Below are 19,591 nucleotides of genomic sequence, written 5' to 3'. Positions count from 1 at the left end.
ACGGCATAGGTGCATGGCAGCAATGCACTTCCCTACATTGAACCTTACATTGGTGACACCAGGCCACCCCTGAACTTCCAGCAGGAAGAAACACAGGAGAGCATATCCTTCCTGCAGGCAGCAGGCTCCCAAAAGGAAGGTTGAGAGGCAGGGATTGACTGAGCTGTGCTCAGTCCTTTGCCCCCAAGCCCATGGGATGAGAGAGTTAGGGGGTGGAGAGGGGCAGAGGGTCCTGCCAGTGGCACTTTTTTCAGAAGGGGAAAAATCGTTTCCCCTAGCAGAACAGCTATGCTTATTAAGGACTTTCACCATCCTTTGATTAGCATCAAAAGCAAAGCAAGAACCCCTTGGGGCACAATCTAATGTGCCTGGGTGCCAGGACAGATACCACAAATTCCTTCATTGTTATCATGTTAATTGTTCCTGCACCCACCTAAGTGTGTGTCTATCATTTTACTTTTTATCCAATCCCAGGGGTTTTCTTGCTTTGCTTTCTCCTGCCTCTCTAGTCTATCACCAATGGATTTCATGTAACCCACCTATGTCCCTTCCTTTTATTGCAATGTATAAAAATAGATGAGAAACCACCGTTCTCTGGAGCCCTATCCCAATCTGTTGAGATATTGCTTCCTGGCAATTGTCAATAGTTTGGCTCAAATAAACTCATAAAAAAAATAAAAATAAAAAGCAAGGCAAGATTCACATAGGGGTGAGGAGAAAGGAGGCACTACCTATGCCACTGGACTATGAAAAGAAGTCACCCATGGTGTTCAGTGTAGGTCACCTCTAAGGTGCTGCACTGTGGCTTAGGGCCAAAGCCTCGGAGTGATAAGAGGCAAGCTTCTATAGTTCATTTCTTGGTGACCTACAGAACAAGGGTGACTTGTGGAAAGACAGGATGGCGTTTTCAGGGTCTCGGGTTCTCCCCATTTGTTTCTCTGTCACTGACTTTAAGTAAATAAATTACAGACATTTGATAATGAATGAGGGGTCAGAATTTCTGGATTAAGGGAATAAACTCAGAATTATGCTTTAGAAAGAAGGGAGGAATATGAAATATATATTTCATGGCCTAATATGTTTCAAGAATAATGTTAAAATTTTCTCCTTTAATCCTTACCATAAAACTGTGTTTTTATCAACTTAATTTTACAAGTGGGGAATCTTATACCAAGAGATATTGAAAAACTTAACAAGAGAGAAAACATTGAACTGAAATTAATATTGTTTGACTTCAACACCTATATTTCCAAAACTTTATTATATCTTATGTAAAGACACTAAAGAAGTAATATTATGGCCTTTTCCCTATTAAAATAATTCCCAAGTGGATTCATTACAAAGGAAAGCATCTTTTCCTTTCTCTATCCTCAAATAGCAATATCAAATAAACTTTTGCAAAGCTGGAACTTTCATTGCATTGGGTTGTTTTCAAATGTAGGAGTTTAGGCTACATTATGTAATTATTTTCAGGTTCTAAAAATAAACATTCTATGCCAGTGAGGCACATAGGGAAGTTTTCAGTCTTTTTTAAAAATAATGTTTTTATTGATTTTAGAGAGAGAGAGGAAGGGAGAGGGAGAGAGAGATGGAAACATCAATGACAGAGAAACATCAGTCAGATGCCTCCTGCACGCTCCCTACTGGGGATTGCCCACAACCCAGACATGTGCCCTGACTTGGAATCAAACCAGCAACCTCTCTGCTCATGGGATGACACTGAACCAGCTGAGCCACACCTGCCAGGGCAGGAAGTTTTCAGTCTTTAGCCTGAGTACATTAGTAAAATTTCCCAAATTCTTAATATCTCTAGACAATCAAGATGCTAGTTTATATAGTTCATTTCTAGCTGCCCAGGTTTCACATTGCCATTAACAAGAGACAATGAATGTAACATACTTTTCTGAAAATGCTTCCGTGTGTTAAAGATCACTTGAGAATTAATATCAAACATGAATTTGTACTTGGCCCTTCTCCAAGAAGTCTTAATTCTACAAGAAGTTTTCTAGTTTATTTTAGTGAATTATTTAAGCAAAAAATAAAAATATTTCAGGTTTTTTTTTTAAGTTTAAGCAAATTACCTATATTTATTTATTTTTTTAATCCTCACCTGAGGACATTTGCACTGACTTGAGAAAAGAGAGAGAGAGGTGAAAGAAACATCAATCAGTTGTCTCCCTTACAAGTTTCAACCAGGGAATGACCCAGAATTGAACCTGCAACCCAGGCATTTGCCCTGAGTGGGAATCGAACCTGCAATCGTTTGGTGTAGAGGACAACACTCCACCAATGAGCTACCTGGTCAGGGAACTTTATCTTTAAAAAAAAAAAAAATCAGTGCTATTAACCTAACTTCTCAGATAGAAGCCAAGAAAACATAATAATCCAGAAAAAACAAACAAACAAACAAACAAAAACCTAAGGTAAAACAAAAAGCCTAGGGAAAGTTTTTTAAAGGTAGTAAGTCGGACACAGGTCCAAAAGCCTGATGGAAAGGCAAATTTATCCCACTGAAAAATGAGAAAAGTAATAGTTCAACCAGAGCCCTATCTTCAACTTTACTTTTCTAACCTGGAGACAAGGAATCACATTAGTATCAAAAGACAAATGAGCCCTAGCTGGTTTGGCTCAGTGGATACATCATCAGCCTGCAGACTAAAGGGTCCCAGGTCCAATTCTGGTCAAGGGCACATGCCAGGGTTTCGGGCTCAATCCCCAGTAGGGGGCATGCAGGAGGCAGCTGATCAATCATTCTCTTTCATCATTGATGCTTCCATCTCTCTCTCCCTCTTCCTTCCTCTCTGAAATGAATAAAAATATATTTTTTTGAAAAGACCCCCTCCCCATGTGGGAGTCTGTACTTATTTCCAATAAATTTCCACCTTTTCTTATACCACCTTTTGTCCATGGCTTCATTCTTCAAATCCACCTGGACAAGAACTGGGGAAAGAAATCACCTTCGCATCCTGCCCAGAAAGAAACCACGTGTTTCAGTTTAGTTTCCGCGTTTCAGTAGCATCAGACTAGTTCCAGTCCATCAGTCCATCGTGTGTGGGATCCACATGGCTGTGACCCATGTGACCAGTGCAGAGCATGAGAGCCTCACAAGCCATTGGTCAGGTGAAAGTATCAAAAGCAAGAGAGCTGGAACTCCTTTGTTCAGGAGCTTACGCTTCTCAGATTTCACACCCTCGGAGTGGCCACACGCATTCTGGGCAAGGACCTGTCCCCAGGTGTGACTGCTAGGCAAGTACCTTCCCTATGTCGGCCAGACATTACTGGGCATGCCTATAATATTTGGCCTTCCCTTTGTTTCTTTCCAGCTAATTAATAACTGGGTTAATTACAATGATATCAATAATAGTAATTACCTGAGCTGAGGTGATATCAACAAAGAACAGAGGAGAGAATACGCCAATGGTGGACAGAGAAAATGATTGTGAGTGCTTATTTTTAGGTCAGTGAGATTACCTAAAATGTAAAATGGATTGGAGAGTGGTGGAAAATAAAACTGTATAAGTAAATTAAGGATAGGTTGCAAATTATTAGAACCAGTAATTTTTTTTTTTTAGTTGTGGGTGAGAATGGGTAGGTAATTGCCAAACAAATTCCCCGAATAATTTCCAGTTGTCATTGTGAAGCATATACAACTGGATGAGATGGAGAGTAAGCTATTATCTTCAATCGAATAGAAAAGAATATTTGAGTACAGGTTTGTTCTCTATAATTTACTAGTCAAGGAATAAGAAATAATCTAAAGTAATTTAAGCTGGGGATGCATGAATACTCTCAACCACTTGAAAGGGTGTTGGCAGATATTTCTTATTACTTGTGAAATATCTTCAAATCTCTCTTGGATCATAAAGGTTTCTGAGGGGGAAATCATCTGTAAGAAAACAAGGTTTGCAGGGAGCTGGACGTTTCTAGCCCAGCTAACAAATAACTGTATGCAAAATAACTCACACTAACAAGCAGCTTCAAAAACTGCCCGCAGTGGTTGCCATGCTACCAAAAGTAAACTCTGCGCCTGCCGTCAGTTATTTCTGCTTTGGGGGATATTTTATGCCATGTGTGCCTCAAGGAAGAGAGGCAGTCCAGGTTGGGCTGGGCTGCTTGGTCCTCTGGGAAAAGAATCAAAGAACACATCCCTGCCCAGGGGACCCGAGCTCATTAGTAGACAAAGGTGACAGGCGTTTGCTCTCTGAAAAGACTAGTAGCTAAAAAACAACAAAACTCAGCTGTGGTGCATTTCCAGTAATAAAAGCTGTTAGCGCAGGGAGGAGAGGGAAGATAACAGCAGACTAAGAAGGGAGGTACAAATAGAGTAAGGACCATTCCTATTTGCTCCGACTAAAGAGTTTCCCAGGATATGGGACTTTCATTTATAACACTAGGACAGCCCTGGGCAAATTGGAATGGTTGTTCATTCTAAGTACAAACCCAGTCTTATTGACGGGACAAACTAAAGGCCAGATGCTGAACACAGAAGTACCAGCAGAGCACAGAGATGATGCACCAACCTAGCACTTAAACCACAAGCCATCAATGTGCAAAATCATAAAGAGTCCATCCAAAGTGACCAATTGTTTCCTGAATAGGAGTAAGGCAATATGTAATGTTTAACAAATCTAAATATTAATCAGTAATGATGAATCCCAATAGTATTTAAGAACATAATAAATTATTGTTTCTTAGTCTTAACAAAATTGCCCTCCATCATTCCTGACAAGTTATTGTGAATGACTCCATTTTCCTTTTTCCTGGGGAGGCTTAACAGCATAGTGATTATGATCATGGGACTTGCTATAAGACAGATCTGGCTTAAAATCATGGCTTTATTGCTTGTACACTGTGTGACTCAAGATAAATTTCTTAACTGCTCTGTGAATTAATTTTCTTTTCTGTGAAGCTGTAATTCCTAGTCAAAAGTATTGTTCCAGAAATTGAAATTAGATTAGATTGGTAAATGGGAAATGAGTGGTCAACAAATACTAATGGCTGTCTTGTTTAGTCTTCTTTTCTCTTGGCACTTCTTTACATCAGGTTTCAATCACAGATAAAACCCCTCAACCTATTATAAACAGAAGGATTTATTTCAGGGAGTTGGGTTTTGCAAAACCTTTAGCTGGGCTGGAGGAGCACACAGGGGATAAACCCAACCTGCAGAACCACTCTCCTGCCATCATCAGGAATGCTGCCTTCACTTGGGGGAGGAATACTAACACAGCAGCATATCACCTGCTAAACTGGGATGCTGCCCTAGGGTTATTGGGTCCAGAACAAGCTGCCTCTGCCAGGATCCATGCCTGCAAATTAGCTTCTCTTCCCAGGGAATTCAGTTCTGATTCAATCTTGCACTAGAACATCTAGCTGGTGAAACTTAAGTCATGTCAGGAGCCCTAGCTGCCAGGCTTTCTGAGAAATGTGTGTGTTTCTGCATGCACTTCGGGGTTGGAAATGGTTTTAATTGAGCCAATCTATAGCTTCCACCACTGCCCTTATAAAAAGGTTCATTTTGTGTGTCGACTTGACTGGGCTAAGGGATACCTAGATGGCTGGCAAAAGAATATTCCTGGGTGTGTCTGGGAGGGTGTTTCCAGAAAAGATTAGCATTGACTCAGTAGAATAGTAAAGAAGACTGCCTTCACAATGAGGGTTCGAACAGAACAAAAACACAGAAGGAAATGCACATTTTCTGTTTTTGCCTGTGTTGGGACATCCATCTGCTGCCTTTTTCTATCGATGCTCCCAGCTCTCAGGCCTTCATATTTGTGGAAGAAAAACTATTTCATAATGTGACCACTGTATGACCCATGTGCTGGGCCTGGGCCAGAATGGAGATTGCTTACTGCAAACCCCCCTTAGAGACTGTCTGATCATAATCAATGTTCATTCTGACGTAAGGCAGCACCCCTCCCCTTCCTCCCACCATGTGCTGGTTCCTGGAACAGGCTGTTGTCCTGACCTGTTCAAGCACGTAGAGTAATTTCCTGTGCCTGGTAGCATTCAGACACTAGTACCTTGACTATCTCCCCCTCCTCTATTTACCCTATATAATCCTTCGGTGTCTGCCAAGTGGCACAGGGATCTATTTCGTCTTCCATCTGCCCAAGAGCACCTCGTACATAATTTCCCCCCAATAAATTCTACTAAGTACGGTACTAGAGTGGCCAGCCCGTTCCCTGCCCTCCACTCACAGAGATAGATTTTTAGTCTCTGGGCCTATTCTTGGGTCTGCATGTACTAACATAACTCAGACAGGGACTGACACCATCAGCCTCCTGATCCTCAGACCTTCTAACTTGGATTGGAACTTACACCACTGGCTCCCCAAGTTCTCAGGCCTTAAGACTCAGCCTGAATTACACCACTGATTTTTCTAGGTCTTCAGGTTGTGGATGGCAGATTGGAGGACTTCCCAGCCTCCATAATCACATGACCCAATTCCAACATAACTCTCTCTCTCTCTCTCTCTCTCTCTCTCTCTCTCTCTCTCTCTCCATACATATATATATCAATTGGCTCTGTTTCTTTAGAGAACCCTGACTAATACACCTCACTTCATAACTTTTTCCATAGTTAGTTATAAATATGGGTAAAACCCCATACTTATCACCATGCATTGGACTTTGAGTGGACCCATTTCTAGATAATGCAATCCTTGGATCACTCTGTTTAAATAAGAGAGATTCTTAGTCTGAGAACATGCTAAAATAAATGTGTTGCACTGTTCTAGTGTGTCCTAATAAGTTGAGTGGCAGTAGGAGTTGAAATTCTCTTTCTGTGATATGGGTTTGGTGACTTCAGTGAGTCTTTCTCCCTCAGAATGTGATTGAGCTTTGGGTATGTCAAATCCAAAATTAGAGAGGGTAGAGCTCAGGGCCTTCTGAGAACCAATCATTCATTCCCAGTATCCACAGACATTCACCAATGACAAACAAAAATGCATGAAAAGGGAACGTAAAGCACGTCACTGAAAACCATCTATTTGGCTCTCATTGGCATGAGCGCCTTGGCCACTGACTGACTAAAGCAACCTTATCTACAGCATGCTCTCCCCTCAGCAGAAATGATCATCCAGAAGGATTTCAAACTAGAGAGAAATTTATGTTTGAGGGATGCAGCATGAGAACTTTATGGGGTTATTTTCGGAGGCAGCAGGTCCTTAGAGACTTGTTGCCAACAGCAGAAACCTCAGGCAGAAGTCAGACACCGCAGTGATGACTGATGTCTTTCATTTGTAGATGAGAGGATTGTAATGTGAAGCGAAGAAGCCCTTGTGGGTGCACAAGTCTGCAAAGAAGGGGCTGACTTGGGGGATAGTTGCAAATTAATAAATGTCTTTGGGAGTCCAGCCAAGCATGACAACATAGAACCTGGAGCAAGGAAGACACTATTGGTGTATGTTAGCCATTTTTCTGCCTCCCTGGCCCTCATTATCTTCCTCTTCTTCCAATATCCTTCTTCATGAGCTCCCTCTTGCTTGAGAAATTTGAATAACTAGGTGCAAAAGTGTATGTTTGATCAGTGTCTAATTGCTGTAATTATCTATTGTTGAGTTTAAAGGTTCCACATTGTTCAAAGAGCTTTGCACACTTCAACAAGATTGTTGCCTTACGAGAGGAAAAGATCTGAAAAAAGAACAGAGAAATCTACTTTTTCTAAACAACCTAAGATCATGGGGAAAAATAAAAAAAGAAAGAAAAGTAAAACTTTGTTTTATATACATACTAGAGGCCAGGTGCATGAAATTCGTGCATGGGCAGGGGAGTGGTCCCTCAGCCTGGCCTGCACCCTCTTGCAATCTGGGACTGCTTGCCCCTAACCGCTCACCTGCCTGCCTGCTCACCCCTAACCACTTGCCTACCTCCCTGCTCAGTGCACATCATAGTGACCGGTTATTCCAGTTGGTTGTGCCACCCTAACAGTCGCTTAGGCTTTTATATATATAGATAACTTTATACATATGAATATATATTAAAAACTTTATTATATATACATGTATATAAAGTTGATTGACAGTATTCATTCTGAGCACAGGCACACATTTGCGTGACATTCTAAATCACAGTTAGATATTATAATGACTAGGATTAATTAAGCATCACCAATCAAAACACACAATAAGTAAAAAAAAAAACTGTAAGGTTATCTATAAGCCAGTAAGTAAAATTCAATGTAATGTGTAATCTTCTAAACTGTATTCAAATCATTGTGGTTTGTTTCCTTTAAATTTAAAGGAGTCAGCATTAGAAATAATGATTCTACAATGCACGGTGCCTGGCTGCATAACATGTAAATTATACGTGATCACTTCCAAAGCCCCTCATACCAGGTGCAAATGACAGACACAACAGGCATGATGACAGAGAGTTCTTGTAAAAACCAACAGGAGAGTTAATTTATTAAGGGGTTCAACATCCACAGCTGTTTCCCTTCAACTGATGTGACTAAAGTACTTTGTTAATAACCTTAAAATACGCTCTGATTATGTTACTTTGTTTCTCTGCTGCCTTTTTGAGTATAAGGTTGATACAGCACTGAAAAGGGACTTTAGAAGATTCTGATGAAATCCAGAAAGATTTCAAACCCAATGGCACTTGCTGGGTGCTGTTCACTTTTGGTCAATTTAAACTAAATGACTGCCTGATGAACATAAAAGTCCCACGAGGGTTATTTTTTACTGGGAGCGAATCACAGTTTATTTGAGACCTGCAAAGTGTATGCTTCAATTGAATTTATCAGTTGCACAGTTTTTGTTCAGGGCTTTGAGTCAAATCATTTTCACCGGACCGATTGTACTTATGACAGAGATTGAGTCTGTTTGTGTTCAGTCAGTATTGACACTGTACATGCTGATGTGTTCTCTAGGAGGGCTATTGTATTGCCATAGAAACCTGGGTCAACATTCTAACAATAGCAGGCCTCTGTGGGTGCACAGTTGGGTGTGCTGATTCACCATATGAGCTGGCAAGGGCTCTTGACATACCTAGGACAGCACTCATGTATTCAAAATGACATAAAGTGAAGAACTAACTTCAACATTTGAAAGCAGCATTTACCATCAGCCAGTTCACAGAGTATAATACCTATTATTAGAGTTGACTAAAGTAAAGTACAATATGACTTGTTAGATACTGATGATTCATTGACATTTTCCCATTTACTGGTGATGAGCTATTTCTTCACTAGTTTTATCAAGGTTAATAAAATGATGAGGATGGATTCCACTGAGATTAAAGCTTTGTGAAAGTAAGCAAAAAAAAAAAATACTAGCTTCTGAAATAGTGAGCTTGTTTATTATTTTCCTCAATACATTATATATTTCAAATATTAAAAATACCCCAAAATATTCATCTTAAATTTAGACTATTCTAGAATTCATTCCAATAACCTGATCACCAATGAAAGTTAAAATTTGAATTCAGGCATTCTAAAATATGAAGAAAATATCTGTTCTGTGGTGTCTTTGGGATGGCTGATTGTTGAAGACATGTGGGGATATCTATTTTCAATTATATGGTCTTAGTTGATGGAACCATGACAATCAAAACTACATTTAAATGGGTACTAAACATCGTATCAAGATATAGACTTACTATTTGTAAGCAGTATAAGGATATTTCTCGACTTCAGGCTTACACGAAGTTGAAAGAATTAATCTCTGATAATAATTTAAGCTTTAAAAAACCATTTGACCCACTATAGACATTTTATTCATTCCTGATAATTATCCTCTTTAAATCATCCATAAACTCCCTGTGACCAGCAGGGTCCAAGTCTACTGTAAAATGTTCTATAGGCTTCACAGGTTCAGCCTTTCAAAAGCAGGACTCACCATGTTCCTCGCTAAAAAGCATTCATCCTCTGAGTTCCCTAGCCTGGTGACAGCTGACTAAGTCAGAAATCTGGACATCACCTCAAATTCCTCCCCCATCTACAATCCTCCACCAAGTCTTGTCAATTCTAATTCTTAGATACCTTTTTAGTCTTCCCACTTCTCTTAATACCAATGCCTCTCCCCTAGGTCAACATCACCTGCTGCTGGATTAGGGCTACAACCACTTAATGGATCTCCTTGCTTTCAAGTATTTATTTTATCCCTTTGATTTTCCATATAGCAACCAGAAGAAGTTCTAAAAAACTCACATCTGTCATTCTAACCACTGAAAGCTCTTCATGAATTTCCCATGTTTCTTAGGACAGGGTTTAAATTTGTGAAATAAAAGACCTCCAGCATACCCTTCAACCTCACTTTTCCCAACATGCACTGTGAATGTGACTTTTGGCATCCAGACGTTTGTCCACACATTTCCATCTACACAGAAATAATCTTCTCCTCCCTTAGCATGATATCCATCAGTCCTTCAGTGGAAGGTATCAGCTTTATTTTTCTCTAGGAATCCATTTGTAACTTTCCTCCAGCCCCAAGTCTAGGTCACACGTCCTTCCATGTGTATCCACAGTACTCTGTGCTTATTGCTCCCAAGACACATCACTCTGTGTAGTCTGTCTGTCTTTGCCCATTTGATATAATCTCTCCAAGGAGAGAAATCCTATCTCCTTCTGTATATAGTTCCAGGGCCAAGACATATCTCATATATAGTAGTAACTTAATCAACATTTGTGGGATAAATGAATGGCATGAACATTGAATTTGAAGCAACTTGTGGTGTCTAATCAATTAAATTTTTTTTTAAAGTCATTGCTCATACATGACAGACTACAATAAGATTAGTTCTTTGTACAAGTTTCCTAGAAATGGATAGCATCTACCTCTAGAAGTTTCTACAGTAGGTCCTCGGGTTACATCGGAGATCTGTTCCTATGGCGCGATGTATTGCGATTTTTGCCGTAAGTCGGAACCCACCTACATAAGCACCTACGTCATGCACATGGAGCACATACACAGCAGTAATGAAATGAAACAGTAAAAAAAAAAAAAAAATTTTTTTTAATATAACAATTTCTGACCTTTACTTTGTGGTAAATAAATAATAAAAAACATAAAGCACATATGTACATACGTCGAAATGACGGAACTTTTTTTTTCAATAAATAAATGGGAGATGGCGACGTAACTATGAAACGACATACGGCGTAACCTGAGGACTGCCTGTATTCTAATTACTAGGCATTCCAAAATGTTGTACATGATGACAAAGGCATCTATAAAAATAGAGTAAGACATATCTAACCAAGTTTGTATGCAACCTAGAAGAGGCCCAAGAAGATCAGTAAATAGTTATTTGAGAATAATATTGTCAAAGCAAACTGAGTTTATGTTGGGAGGTCTTTTAACTTACTAGGCATGTGACCTTAAACAAGTTATTTAATCTTTCTTTTAATAAGGATATTATGGTCCCAACCCCATGGGTTATGGGTAGAATTAACACCCAGAGTATGTATATAGTATTCTCAATGCTTATCACATAATCTCCCAATACAAGTTATTTATATTGTACCTCTAGTGCCTAGCACATAATAGATATCCTTTAAATCTTTGAATAAATATTATGTAAAACTGACAAAGACAAAGTTGTTGGCTTGCACAGAACCTTAAAATTGGTGTAACATGACAAGATGGTGAGGGAGTCACTTAATAATGCCCTTTTCAGACAAGGACAATCCTCTAGTCTGGGCAATGTATTCTGCCAACTGAGAGTGGAGCATTTTATCAGATATCCCCACACAAAATTTCACCCAAAGTTATAAACATTCTTGCCATTAATATCAATGAGAATATATGAAATTCTTATTTAAAATTTTTTTTCAGTAATTTTTCAACAAACTCATTCAAAGAGTTTGAAAATGACAGGAACTTTCATATCTATGGAATGTCGTAATAATTCCAAAGTTAAAGGACAAGAATATACTTACCTGAGTGACAAACCATATAATACAAAAACTTGTTACAAAGAAATATATTTCTTCTTTTAAATGCATCCATTAAATACCTTTTATACTTCTATTTTACACTTCTAAATACCTTCTTTACTTCAATAGGTCCCAGGCATTAAAACACCTGGATCAGAGCACTGTCCTGAGCAAGGAAGGATCACAGGTTCGATTCCCAGTCAAGGGCATGTACCTGGGTTGCAGGTTCAATCCCTACCCTTGTCAGAGCAAAGTGTGAGAGGCAACCAATTAATATGCCTCTTTCACATTGATGTTTCTCTCTCTCTCACCTTCTCTCTCTTTCTACACCTTCCTCCCTTCTGCTTTCTCTAAAATTAAATGAAAAAATATCCTCAGGTGAGGATTAACAACAACAACAAAAAAGAATAGGAAACATTCTTGTTTGCAGGAATTAACAGTTAGGTGGTAGAGATGGACAGATAAACTGGGTAACAATACAATGTGATAAATTCTGTGACAGAGTAATATGCAGCTGCTGTAATGGCCATAGGAAAGTTAGGAAAGACTTCCCTGGGGAAATTTCTTCTTAGTGGAGTCCTAATTTTGTCCAAAGTTGTAGAGGGCAATGAGGAAAAGATATTCTGGGAAGAGGCGAGGTAAAAATAGTATGATGTGTGTGTGTGTGTGTGTGTGTGTGTGTGTGTGTGTGTGTCAGGTGTGTGTGTGGGGGGGTTCCTTACAACAAGCTGTACAATGTTGATAGAGTGGCAAGAGATGAGACAGGAGAGAAGACGGGGGCCAAATCCTGGAACCCCTCAAATGATATACTAAACATCTTGAAATTTATACTGAAAGCGATAAAGAGTAGTGAAATGTTTCATGTCAGGGAAAGATGCCAAGAACTTATATGCATTTTAGATAAAGCATGTATGTATATTCTAAATAAAAAGTAGAAGAGATTAGAAACTTCCCCAATAGGAATTTATACATAATTCTTACTCACCTTATCAAACTGTTTTGTAAATCTATTGGGCTTTCTTACTTTCCTTAGACCACTGGTTCTCAAACCTGCATGTAAATCAGAATCACAGGAGGGGTTCTTAAAGCATCAATTGTTGGGTGAAGTTTGGGGCTTGATTTTGCATTTCTAACAAGTTCCAGACTAATGCTAATGAAGCTTATCCTTGTCCATCCTGTGCATCCCACTGCTTTAGACTATGCTTTGGCTTCCTTATTATTGATTTTGTTTCCCAAACATCTAGTTCAATGTCTTTTCTTGAAAAAGGTACTCATGACCTATTTTCAAATTAAAAAATTACGGAATGAAAAAATTCCAAGTAGAGAGGAAAGCATGTTAAGCAGAATAGCTTTATTTCTCCTTCGTTGGAAATTACCCAGAGTGCACTTTCCACTGAAGATGAGGACGGATGACTGTGTTTCCCAGGGCACTGGAACACCAGGGCACTGGAACACTGAAGTGGTCTTGCTGCAGCAGAGCAGAAGCACCCGGCGCCCTGGAGCACAGCACAGTGAGCTGCTCCTTGAAGGGGGCCTGGCCCCACAGCTGACTCACGGTTGTGGAGCTTCACACTAAATGAACTTTCCTTCTTCATCGTATCCCAAACTGGGGTTCCTGTTGGCCTTTGAATTGGCAGTGGACATTCCATGGCACCCAATGTGGGGCTCTGAAGCAGCTACCAGATCTCCTGACACCACTCTGAAACCAACTCCTCTGATGCCTGAATAACCCCTGTGCTTGAATTGTGTTCCCAGTGGCACCCAAGGATTTTGGGAAGTGTGCATTGTGACTAATTGAATTGAACTCAAGACTAACCTTTACAACACCCTTTATTACTATTATTATTATTACTAGAACCCCAATGCATGAAATTCATGCAAGGGTAGGCCTTCCTTCCCCCAGCATTCCTTCCCCCAGCTGCCAGCACAGGCTTCCCTCTGACACCCAGGACCCGGGCTTCCCTCACAGCCCCAGCTTTGTCTAGAAGGTCGTCCAGAAGGATGTCTGGTCTAATTAGCACATTACGCTTTTATTATTATAGACTACCATCCCTAACATTTAGAGAGGTTAAATGTTACATTCAAGGTCAGGTATCCTTCCAATAGGAAAGATGGGCATGAAGCCCAAATTATCTCATCGGTTTTATACTCCCTCTGGGAAAGCCTGATTTCCAGCCTCATACAAGCTCTCACCATGTGCAGATGCAGAGGCCGGAGGGAGCTATTGGGCGACAGTTGTTTAGAAACCCCCAATCTTGGGTAGAGCTCCAATGAGAGGATGAGAGTCTAGAATGTGAGACCCTCAAGGGCAGAATTAATGGCGGCCTTCCCTATGGGATTACTATGTGCTTCAGAGCTGTGGCAAGTAGGCTACTGTTACGATAGGGTATAGTTATGGACTCGCCATCTCATGTGGCTGGGATGCTTCCGATGGCCTGACATCTGCACAGGGATCATGCTGGAGTATTGAGAAACTGCATCCCAGCAAGACCAACAACCATGTTTGCTTTGGGTCACACCAGCTAGAAGGACAGGCCATGATTGAAACTTTATAGGATGGAGAAGTGGTGGTAAGTCAAATAGTATGGTCAGTGCTAAAATGCGCCCAAACAAATGTACAACTCTATACATACTAATAATCGAGACAGAGTTACCTCTTCAAACACACAGTTGTGCCAGACAAACAATATTTGGAAAAAACAAGAACTCTAGACAAATGGACCATTCCAAATCCACTAAAATCTCTGGACACAAATTATTACTAACATGCAGTATGTAATACTTCAGATATAGTCATTTTTCACACACTGGCAAGCTCAACATATTGGCAATCTGATGCACAGTAATACCTCCAAGCATACCAAACTCTGGGCATTTTGATTTTCTTGTCCAAACAACCAAGCATATACTAGCAATCACATGCTCACTTCAACTTAGATAGGGAGAAGGGAGCCAGACTGGAATTCTTTGAGGCCATATCAGGCCAATTTATAAATTCTTTATTTTTTAAGGGATATATAGTTTCAAGAAATGAAAAAGTTGACCCACTTCAGAAAAGCTGTTTTCCCATCTTGAAAGGGGTGGGTGGATGATAACATTGGAGATCCATTCAAGTCGATATGCACATAATGGCTAGAGTGTTCCCTCCTAAACGCGGGAGAGCTGCAGAATGGGGGAGGGAGAAGGAACAGATCTCTGGATTATGACGCCCCTCCCCAAACTAGTTCTAGATCAGCTCCTTTTTGACTTTTGAGATGATCTAGACCTCTTTTGGGTGACACTGAGGCTGTTGTATTCCTCGGGGGAAGAGCCATGCCCTTTGCCCCCTGGGCTGCTCTGGTCTTTCTTCTTTTGATCTCCCTGAGTGGTTCCATGGGATCTTGGGATTGATTTGTCCTTCCACTTCCTACCAGAATGGGAGGGCTTTTTGGTGGGAGTTTTCTCCTTTTCATTTTCCTTCTTAAGGGCTTCAGCTTGGCATTGGGAGACTCTCTGGTCTCCATTCTCTTCACTCTGGTCTTCATTGTCTTTACTCTGGCAGGCTGAGACGAAGGGCCCAGCTCCTGGACCTTCCAAGGTCTCTGTAACAGGTCTGCTGGTCATCTCCCCTCCTGCAACCGGAATCACACTGCCCTCGGATGTTACTGCTGCTGCCTCTGGTACTGCCACCTGGTCAGGCCCTGCCGGTGCCAGGGTTAGGAAAGACAGCGTGTCCTTAAGCACAAAGTTGTCCCATGAAGCATATTGTTGGCCTCCTTCCCCACCAGCATAAGCAAGAGAGGTGGCCCCAGACACCTCAGTGGCCATGTGAAGGCTTCTGATGCTGACCTGGTCGTGGGCACCTTCTCCATGGAACTCCATGGCCTGTGCCGAGAAGAGAAACAAGGAAGTAGAGAAGTAAATAAGTGAGACTAGAGAGGGCTGTCACCAAGTCCATCCTCCCAGAAATGCAGGAACCCCCTCTGGCATCCCCACAAGGGTCACTGCGGCTTTGTTTGGAGACAAACAAGTTCCAGTGCCAGAGAGAACACTAGCGTGACTCACCGGGGAGCATCCTCACACTTTTATTGTATGCACTTGTCTTAGCATTTATACAAAAAAATATCCCTAAAGGGAGACTGCTGGGCAAAAGCTATGGCCATTTTACATTCTGATAGCTACTAACAAATTGTGCGCCTGTGTGCAAAGCATGCTACAATGCCACATATTTATACAAAAATCAGTTCATGGTGCAAATAAAGAAAGGGCTTTCTCATAGTTAAAAATGTCCCACAACAGATCAGACTGCCTGAGTCCATGGCAGATGTGTTCCAGAACAGATGCTATTGGCAGCATTATACACTGAGTGGCCAGATTATTATGATCTCTGAACGCATAATAATCTGGCCACTCAGTGTGTGTGTGTGTGTGTGTGTGTGTGTGTGTGTGTGTGTAGTGTGTATAAATATATATATTATTAGAGGCCCGGTGCATGAATTCATGCAAGGGTGGGGTCTGGCCACCTGGCCAGGGGGAGGGGACATGGGCAGTTGACCGGCCTGCCTGATGGTCGAACTCCTGGTCGAGGGGACAATTTGCATATTAGCCTTTTATTATATAGGATATAAACTGAGTGGCCAGATTATTATGTGTTCAGAGGTCACAATAATCTGGCCACTCAGTGTAATATCAGCAATGAGGTCAGAGGAGCTGACATCTAAGCGATCTGGGATATTCAGAAGCATTCACGCCCCGCCCCCCGCCCCCCGCCCCAAATGTGGCAAGGCCTCCACATAGTGACTCATCTGGCCAGAGCCCTTCCACAGGCGATGTTTCCCCAGTCAGCCCAGGAGAGCAGCCGGAGAGCCTTCAGTTGCCCTCCCAAAGCCCTCGGGCCCCTCTCTGAGTTTCCTCAAAAACTTACGGCTGGGCTCTTTCTGTCCTCTGCCTGGAACATGAGTATGTCCATCATGTCACAAGCTGGTATGGCCTGGGTACCGCTGTAAGCCTCCACGGGCGGTCTCAGGAAGAACACCAGGTCTTCCCAGTGTGCAAACAGATCTTCTTTTGCATTTGAAGGGGAGTATAATTGTAGGTAAAAAGAGCTGCCACTGGCCAGCTTCAAGTGGAGCTGTTTGTTCTCATGGCTGTGGATGGACAACTTGACAAGCCTCAAAGGAAGCAGCCTGGTCAGCTCCAAGATCTTCGCTGACTTGAGTCCCTTGCCACGGGTGCGTCGGTCATGTCCCGTGCAGTCCACACAGCTCACAGTGGGTCGTGCCAGCAGCATGACATCAGGTATTGTGAGGTCAGGGCTGGTGTATGCGATGCCCACGGTGACCATCCCCGCATTGTTGTGCATGCCGATCACTTCTCCTCTTTTGTTGATCTGGATGAAGTCACTCTCAAACATGAGAATGTCCTTGAACATGGCGAACTCGCCCTTGCACAGCTGCCGCTGCAGCTTCCCCACGGAGCCTCGGAACATGGGCAGCACGTGGCTGCCCTGCTGCAGCATCATGTTGCTACCCAGGTCCATCTTTCACTAAGACCACTGCATGTCCTCCCCAGCACCTCTGCCTTGGTCTAGGCCACAGCCTCTCACTGGCCACCTGTAAGCTTTTGCTGTCCATTGTGACCTGCGGCCAGCTGTCACACACAGCACTGTGTCCTCATCCCTACAGCTGCCCCCCCACAGGAAGGGACAGCATCTTCCTGCAAACAGCCACCCCACAAAGGCACAGAGCGTGCCAAATTCTGATGAGTTTTGCTATGTGAAACACAGCTCTGCTTCTTCAAGGCCACTTGTTTTCACGCAGCTACCACAGGCAATGATATGTAAATTACTAGCAGTCACGCGAAGAATACCTTTTATTAATCTAGAAAGGCGATACTCATAGGTGACACACACTTAAGGCTTTCTAAGAATTGAATGCGGTTTTGAGCTTTTGCTTAATGTTTTCTTTCATAGTTTTCATAAAATTTCTGTGAAACATTAACTTCAGTCACCAAGTTTGAATTTAAGAATGTACCTAAAGGTTTAACAGGGAAAGATTTTCTAGGAATCTCCTTATCCTCCTCAAGCCTGTGTTTAGTTGTATATATCTATAACCTGCTTTCTCGAAAACTGAATGATTGGGCTTCTTCATGTTTTTCTGGAAATATGTATTTCTTGCCACTTGCCAAAATATTCTTTATCAAATACGCAAAGGTTAATTAGCCATTATAGAGAACAAAATAAAAGTTATTTACATTCATGAGAAAAAATATCAAGACCTTTAGTGAGTTGAATGGTGGTAACCACCACCCCCCTCCCAATATTCATGTCCTAATCCCTGGAACCTATGAATATTATCTTATTTGGAAAAGGAGTCTTTACAGATATAATTAAATTAAGGCTCTTGAGAAGAGAAGATTGGCCTGGATTATCCAGGTGGGCCTTTTTAAATTTTTTATTTTTTTTTTTCCATCACCATTTAGACCCCCAGACCCTCTTCCACATGCCCTCAACCCCTCCTCCCCACAATCAGCACACTGTTGTCCATGTCAATGAGTTCTTTCTCTTTTTTTTCTTTTTTGCTCAATCCTCCCACCCTCCACTTCCCCTCCCCTGACAGCTGTCAGCCTGCTTTCTATCTATGAGTCTGTGTCTATTAGTTCAGTTTGTTTATTAAATCCCACATATGAATGAAATCATATAGTACTTGTCTTTCTCTGACTGGCTTATTTCATTTAGCATAATGTTCTCCAGGTCCATTTATACTATTGCAAAGGGTAAAATTTCCATTTTTACGGCTGAGTAGTATTCCATTGTGTAAAGGTACCACAGCTTTTTTTATCCACTCATTTATTGATGGACACTTGGGTTGCTTTTAAATATAAGCTATTGTAAGTAACGCTGCACTAAACATAGGGGGTCCATATATTCTTTCAAATTAGTGTTTCAGGTTTCTTTGGATAAATTCCCAGAAATGCAATTGCTGGGTCATAACGCAGTTCCATTTTTAATTTTTGAGTTAAGTCCATACTAATTTCTACAGTGGCTGCACCAATCTGCATTCCCATCAATAGTGCACTATGGTCCCCTTTTCTCCACATCCTCACCTACGCTTGTTTGTTGACTTACTGATGATATTCATTCTGACAAGTGTGAGGTGATATTTCATTGTGGTTTTAATTTTCATCTTTCTGGTTAATGACATTGAGCATTTTTTTATGTCTATTGGCAATCTGCATGTCCTCTTTGTTAAATGTCTATTCAGGTCCTTTGCCCATTTTTTAATTGGGTTGTTTGTTTTTTGGTGTGGAGTTGTATAAGTTCTTTATAAATTTTGGTTATTAAGCCCTTACCAGATGGCAAATATGTTCTACTATTCATTAAGTTGTCTTTTCATTTTGTGGATGGTTTCCTGTGCTGTGCAAAACCTTTTTAGTTTGATGTAGCCCCACTTGTTTATTTTTTCTTTCATTTCCCTTGCCCGAGGAGATATATTAGAAAATGTATTGCTAAGAGAAATGTCTGAAATTTTGCTACCTATTTTCCTCTAGGATTTTTATGGTTTCAAGTCTAACATTTAAATCTTTAGTCCATTTTGAGTTTATTCTTGTGTGTGATATAAGAAACTGGTCTAGTTTCATTTTTTTGCAAGTATTGTCCAATTTTTCCAACACCATTTATTGAATAGACTATCTTTAACCCCTTATATGTTTTTGCCTCTGTTGTCAAATACTAATT

The 19,591-nt window shown here is 41.1% G+C and overlaps 1 protein-coding gene across 1 annotated transcript; it reads right to left on the bottom strand.

The window, feature by feature from the left end:
* Positions 1 to 14,840: 14,840 nt before the first annotated feature.
* LOC103288150 (Golgi-associated RAB2 interactor protein 6-like) lies at positions 14,841 to 17,424 on the bottom strand. The gene is made up of 2 exons (XM_008143852.3): positions 16,781 to 17,424; positions 14,841 to 15,741 (listed from the first exon to the last, which is right to left on the bottom strand). Exons 1-2 carry the CDS (start codon positions 17,393 to 17,395, stop codon positions 15,109 to 15,111), a joined length of 1,248 nt encoding a protein of 415 aa, XP_008142074.1. The 5' UTR covers positions 17,396 to 17,424; the 3' UTR covers positions 14,841 to 15,108.
* Positions 17,425 to 19,591: the final 2,167 nt, after the last annotated feature.

This window comes from Eptesicus fuscus, chromosome 7 (assembly GCF_027574615.1).
Source record: "Eptesicus fuscus isolate TK198812 chromosome 7, DD_ASM_mEF_20220401, whole genome shotgun sequence".
Classification (NCBI taxonomy): domain Eukaryota; kingdom Metazoa; phylum Chordata; class Mammalia; order Chiroptera; family Vespertilionidae; genus Eptesicus; species Eptesicus fuscus.
This window is presented reverse-complemented; position numbering and strand designations above follow the sequence as displayed.